The following is a 6,796-nucleotide window of genomic DNA, read 5'->3' as shown; positions in this document are numbered from 1 at the left end:
GCGGGTGGCACATAAAAGACACCATTTCGAGCGTGGCCGTTTTCGTGCGGGTGACACGTAAAAGCACCCACTACACTCTCTGAGTGGTTGGCGTTAGGAAGGGCATCCAGCTGTAGAAACTCTGCCAAATCAGACTGGAGCCTGGTGTTGCCATCCGGTTTCACCAGTCCTCAGTCAAATCGTCCAACCCATGCTAGCATGGAAAGCGGACGTTAAACGATGATGATGATGATGATGATATATATATATATATATATAAAGGTTGAGAAAGTTATATCCCTGGACTTCCTGAAATAAAACAAAACATTTCAACATTGGATAGAAGAGGAAGAAAGTGAAATAATGCATAATTAAATATAAAATAAGAATATAAAGATGTGCTTTAATTACTGGAATGCATAAAAACTATTGAAAGTAATATATTGAAAGTGACTGTACACTGACATGTCATCATCAAAAGATGGTGAAAGAAAGGAAATTATGATGTTGATACTGAGGAAGATAATGTTTAGATGAAAGAATAAGAGTAGGGGTAAGGTGTAGATGGAAAGAGAAAAGAAGGAACATGTATGTATGTTAGAGACAGAGGGAAAGGAGAAGGCAAAGTTAACACAAGTGAGGGAGAGGAGAAAAAGGAGATGAAGAAATGAAACAAGAAATAAAGCAAATACATGAAAAGAAGGAAAGGGAGGCAAAGAAAAAGAAAAAAGAAGAATGAGAGAGAGGGAAGGAAAAAATAAAATAAGTATAAAGAAAAGAGGAAAGTAGAAGCAAATGAAAATGGAAGAGGAAGTGAAATGTGAATAAGGAAAGAAGAGTAAAATATATGAAGAAAGAAAGATGATAATGAGTAAATAGTGTAAGAGGGGATGGAATGAAAAGTGTGAGGAAGAGGAAACATGTGGGAAGGTGAGAAAGAGATGAGTGTAGTGGGAGAAGGAAAAAGGGATGAGGCAAAAAAAAAATGAAGAAAAAACAAGATGTAGAGGAGAAAGAAGGAGCATAGGAAAACACAGACAACAGTTATGGTGATGATGACAATGATTGTAACAGTGAAGATGAAGAGAAAGTGGGAGAGAGAGAGGGTCACAATGGAACAACAAAAATAACAGCAAAAATGAGGAATGAAAGAAAGGAAGAATATCAATAAAGAAAATGGATATCTATCATCTTAAAACAGAAGTTCTTATAACTACTGAAATAAACTGTTATATCCCAAATAGAAAATTAAATGTCTGAGAGGAATTGTTTTTCATGAGACTATTAACCTCATCTTCAGAGATGAAACCATTATCATATATATATAGATATAAATACAATGAAAATCATTAATTATAATCCTGAATAATGCCTTCATACAGTTAATGTTATCAAAACGTGTAGGTTGCAAACTTGCTCAAAATATTGTTGTATTTTCTGTTTAATGTCAATAAGTCAGTTGTTATCTAAATGGCTTTGTCTCAAAGTGATCACAATAAGTAGCTTCCAATGTATTGAAAAAAATCTTTCATCTCTGAAGAAAGATGAGATTAATAGTCCAAAAACTTATAATTTTATTATGATATATCTATCATACTAAAGAACTGTTCATGCAAAATTAAAAGACTAGTCTACAGGGTGAATTTGGTCTACCTGCTTGTCCTTGGCACCAAAGAGTGTTTTGCTGATCTGTAAAAGATGACAGTCACTTTGAAGAGACATGAAGTTTTCAAAGTTTTAAACTAATTTTTTTTTATGTTGGCTTGAGAGTCCATAAGAGAATGATGATCTGGTCAATTAAATCATCCCCAGTATCTGCCGTATACATTATTTTATTGACCCAGAAGGATGAAACATGAATTCAACCTAGACAAGATTTGAATTTAGAACTAAAACTTCTTGATGCCAAACCACCTAAAACCATCCCTATTTATACAGTAGAAACTTCTTGCTTTGAAATGATCTATTAAAACCTTCCTCCAAAATTTTATGTCAATTTATGTTCCAAACACCATTTTAATAATGATGGTTATTTTAATAAATTCTTCGAAATTTCCCAACAAAACTGAAACAATGGTACTGTAATTCAACAGAAATTTGGTAATAAAAGGTTAATGTATCCAAAATAAAAATTTTTTAATCAAAATTTTATGTTAATCTATGTTCATTATTTATATTGTTCATTATGTTCATAATTTATATCATTATTAAGCACCAGCTTAATAATGACAAAATTATTTCACTATGCTCTTCATTATTTTCAAAATTAATTAAAACAAAGGCAATATATTTCTACAGGAGTAGGGTAATGAAAGGATTAAAGTATCTGAATTAAAACTTTCTTCCATCAAAATTTAACAGTAATGTATGTTCAAAACGCCATTTTAATGACTTATTTTACTAAATTTTTCATTATCTTCAAAATTAATTGAAACAAAGGCAATGTATTTCAACAGAAATATGGTAATAAAAGGGTTAAATTAACACTTTCTTCTATCAAAACAAAAATGTTTACTAGTTGTAACTGAATACCACAGGGTATTCACTGCTCTATTTATTCTGCCATTTATCCATTGTTCTTAATGTTTAGTGACATTGAACCAGCAACCATGAAATATCTGAAATAGATTGAGTTTTAGCTATATTTCTTCCTTTAAAACCCTTGCAGATTGAAAAACACACAATAATCCAGCAATAAATTTGTTAACTTAACTTATGTAGTAGTAGTAGTAGTAGTAGTAGTAGTAGTAGTAGTAGTAGTAGTAGTAGTAGTAGTAGTAGTCGTGGTGGTGGTGGTGGTGGTTGTAGTAGTAGTAGTAGTAGTAGTAGTAGTAGTAGTAGTAGTAGTGGTGGTGGTGGTAGTAGTAGTAGTAGTAGTAGTAGTACATAAGGATGATGACTGATGATTATAAGGACGATGTTGATGAAGGGAATAGTGGTTTGTTTCTGTTTTGTTTTGTTTTTTCCTTTTCTTTGTTGTTGCTTTAAAATGCAAATTTTTTAAATCCAACATCATTACCATCGTTGTAATCACCACTACAATTATCACCATCCCCACTACCTCCATAACTGTCATCATTGTCATCATCATGTTAGAATCAGAACTAGGTGAGTCAATAAAATGTCGGATTAAAGACTGTTAATGATGTGTAATCCAGTAACCATCATTGCATTGTATTTGTAGTTGAGATACTAACCAATCACTAGTTCAGTTCAGGAAGCTACCAATTTAAGAGATGAGAGAAGGATGTAACACATGGGCAAGACATTTTGATTAGAGATTTGTATGCCAGACATGATCAAAAGCTTTGATGATGTCTTGAGTAATGACATTGCTTTTGATGAAATCACTGTCACTCACATGTCAGTGGATTGGCACTAATGCAAGAGAATTAGTAGTGATATTCGAAAGTAGTTCTCCGGTAGATATGGCTGTGCAGAAGCTAACTGGTGGTCAATCAGGCAATGGTGGGGAGGGAGGGACATGGGAGAGACAGACAGACAGACAGAGACAGAAATTCATGGTGTTGAAAAAGTGCTAAGGGATTAAAGATAATTGAATAGATATTAATTTCTAATACAGGTTATAACGGCTATATATTTTGTTGCAGAGATGTAGGTAACAGAATTGATGACAATATTTGATTGGTATTTTATTTTCTTGACTGTCCAATGATGAAACACAAAGCTGACCTTAAACGGATTTGAAGTCAGGAAGCAAATAATGGAACTAAATTAATAGCATAAAGATAGAAAAAGGAACAGATGCAACTGATGAATGTTCAAGAAGTTGGAAGTCATAAGGCTTGATAATACACATTGCTTTATATGATGATACAAACCATTTTAAAACATAACAGCAAATTATGTTTTAATATATAAAAATAAAAAAACAAAAAGACATCCCAGTTTTTGTGGAAAAAAAATGGATCATTTGAAAAGCTATTCAACTCATACCAGCAGAGGAATATGTTTAAGAAGGCATTAAGTAGGAAGAAAATATATAAACCAAATACATGTATAATATACAGTAGTTAATACTCACTTTTGGTTGCTTTCTTAGGTTTGGGGATAGCTTTAGACAGGTCACATCACCCCTAAAAATAGAATACTCACTTTAACAAGAATAAAAAATAAGAGGAATCTTTTTTTTAATATGAAAAACAAAACAAAATCAAAACAAAAATCCATACAAAGATGTATAAAAAATTAAGGAGGTAATTGGTAATATTTATGCATTTTTTTCACTGAGTTGTATCAAAACTCTAAATAACTAACATTATTATGAAGTCTTAATGATTAATATATATATTATCTTACTCAGTTTGTGTGGAAGCAAAATGATCAAATGAATGTCTGCCTTGAACTTGTAGACACATGAGATCAAAACCAATCTGGATTTTCAAGATACTTAGGTTGAGAATACAAGATTTACCTCTAAATGTAATGCAAGTCTACCAAGTGCTACTGGTACTCATTTTTGGCTAAGTGTATTAGAACAACAAGAACTGAAGTTGTTTGAAGACACAACATGCTACTTGGTTCAAGAATTGAATCAACAATTTAGCAATTATGAGCCAAACACTCTAATCATTAGGTCACACACCTTCACAAATGGATACAATAATGAGTGAAAATCAACAGCTAATATGTTATTGTTTTGATTCAGGTCAGCTCTGTTGAATAGTGCTATGATCAAAAAGCAGTGGCATGGCAATCCTCTTTGTCAGACTAAATTATGCAATGTGTCCTTCCTTTTTAAGACAATATATGATTAAAGCAAAAATTTGCTGTTATATCTTCTAGTGGGTTAATCAATCTTGTAGATGCTGCCTTATAAGCTTGCAAGTGTTTTGCTATATCTCAAGGCAGATCATTTAATTTATGAGAACAGATCTTAAATTTTCTATTGAGAGGATAGATATCATTATATTGTTTATCAACATACCTGTCATCACCGACAATGATTACAGGGTCCTCATTATTGAAAGCAATATGAGTTAGTTTAGTCCTTTTTTTCTGTACTATGACTTGACTACACAAATGGTCATATTTGTTCAAACTCAAGTCATAAACAAAAACCTACAATTAAAAAAGAAATCATGCATTTGTAAACATTGAATCTCCACTACAATTATACAGAAAGAATATTTCATTTTTGTTGTTTTTGTATTTGGTTTGCAAGATTCTAGATGTGAACCCATGTGTTGAAACAGATTTTGTTGTATTGAGAGAGTCATTATGTAGTGTGTTATCCATAATAACTATACACACTGGTTCTATTTTACTGCTTTCATTATTATTATTAGTCAACTAGTTAACCATTTAGCCAGTTAATCAATTGTTTGGTTAATCTTTTGGTCAATAAATCAATCAGCTAGGTTTGTCAAAGTCCTATCAAACAGCTAGGTTTGTCAAAGTCCTTTTATCACCATTTGCAACCTCACCAATGACATGCCCTCTCTATTTCATCGTTGTTGAGATTGTTAATGTCAACAAAAGAACTCTGATATCCCTAGCTGATTGACTGAACATTACTCAAACAATCCATTAGTTAATTGGTTACATGGTTAACTAGTTGATTAATAATAATAAAAGAAGTGAAATAGAACCAGTGTATGTGTAAGCTTATTATTGGCATATTGACCCTTCTGAGATACAACAAAATACTTTATATTTGCTCACCTAAAAATTAGGACTCACTAAAGTGAGGCTGTCCCATTTTGAGGAACAGGGTAACTCAAAGATGTTAATTTGCTTTGTGTTTAGATTTGTGGCTATTGTAGTTTAACCTCAGGTTAAGTCACACAGACCTATGACTTAGCCGTAACCAACTCATCCATTTCTCAGACATTAAGTATCTTAGACGCCTACATTATCATATGTGCTCCTCATTGAAAATAATAGGGTGATATTTGAAGAAGATTTAGCAACTATTTCTAACTGGGAAAACAACTACGTTGGAGCTTCCTAGTTGGCTCATCAAATTGTGGTAGATTTGATCATAAACACTACTGTTCTAAGTTGTACATATCTGTATTACATACACCCATTTTATAAACAGTGCACAAAAGAAACTAATGTAGACACGAAAGTTTATTTAGCTAAAATACAAAGGGCAAAGATCCCCTTCAGTCATGAATGACCATGGGATTGCACCTAGAAAGTTCCCTGCCAAGGCACAAGTCCAGGCAAAGTTGTTTATGGAAGACCAGCAGCTGCCCATGCATATCAGCCTCCCCTCTCCATGCCACAAATGTTATCCAAGAGAAAGGCAAAGGCCAATACAACTTGCCATCAGTGACATTGCAACTCATTTCTACAGCTGAGTGAACTGGAGCAATGTGAAATAAAGTGTCTTGCTCAAGAACACAACACACAGCCCAGTCCATGTAGAAATTAATAACTATATTAATTATATATTCAATTCCTGCTTCTTTTTGTCACAGGATGAAACTAATTGTTTCAAATTATTTAGAACAACACCCTGAGAGTAAAACAGAACAAGAATGAAGCTATATAGATTGTCCTAAAAGTAAATTGTTCCAATCTAGATTTTATAATTCATAAGCATTGATTTAAGATTTTTTAAATGATTGTTGGTTCATGATAGTGAACAGTTGTTGAACTTACTTTGCCAGTATCAGTAACTGCAGCAAAAACAGTCGAAGAATAAGGAGCCCATGCAACATCACCAACAGAGCTGCTCAAGTCAAAGGTAAACAGAGCATTTCTGAAAGAGAAGAAAATATATCACAGCTTTTAGCAAGTGCACACAATATATATATATATATATATATATATATATATATATATA

General features: G+C 32.6%; 1 protein-coding gene across 6 annotated transcripts in view; it reads right to left on the bottom strand.

Moving 5' to 3' along the window:
• LOC106875787 (dynein intermediate chain 2, ciliary) overlaps positions 1 to 6,796 on the bottom strand; it is a 90,706-nt gene that overhangs the window by 14,992 nt on the left and 68,918 nt on the right. For 5 of the 6 annotated variants that reach the window (XM_014924063.2, XM_052978414.1, XM_014924071.2 and 2 more), the window contains 3 exons: positions 6,613 to 6,712; positions 4,928 to 5,061; positions 4,025 to 4,076 (listed from right to left, as the gene is read on the bottom strand). In XM_014924063.2, the coding sequence (XP_014779549.1) occupies positions 4,025 to 4,076; positions 4,928 to 5,061; positions 6,613 to 6,712 (286 nt within the window). Of the gene's footprint in view, positions 1 to 2,521; positions 2,598 to 4,024; positions 4,077 to 4,927; positions 5,062 to 6,612; positions 6,713 to 6,796 lie in introns of those variants that run through there. The other variant, XM_052978417.1, reaches the window with a different exon arrangement.

The sequence above is a fragment of the Octopus bimaculoides genome, chromosome 2 (genome assembly GCF_001194135.2).
Source record: "Octopus bimaculoides isolate UCB-OBI-ISO-001 chromosome 2, ASM119413v2, whole genome shotgun sequence".
NCBI lineage: Eukaryota > Metazoa > Mollusca > Cephalopoda > Octopoda > Octopodidae > Octopus > Octopus bimaculoides.
Note: the sequence above shows the minus strand (reverse complement) of the source record. Positions and strands in the feature narration are given on the sequence as shown.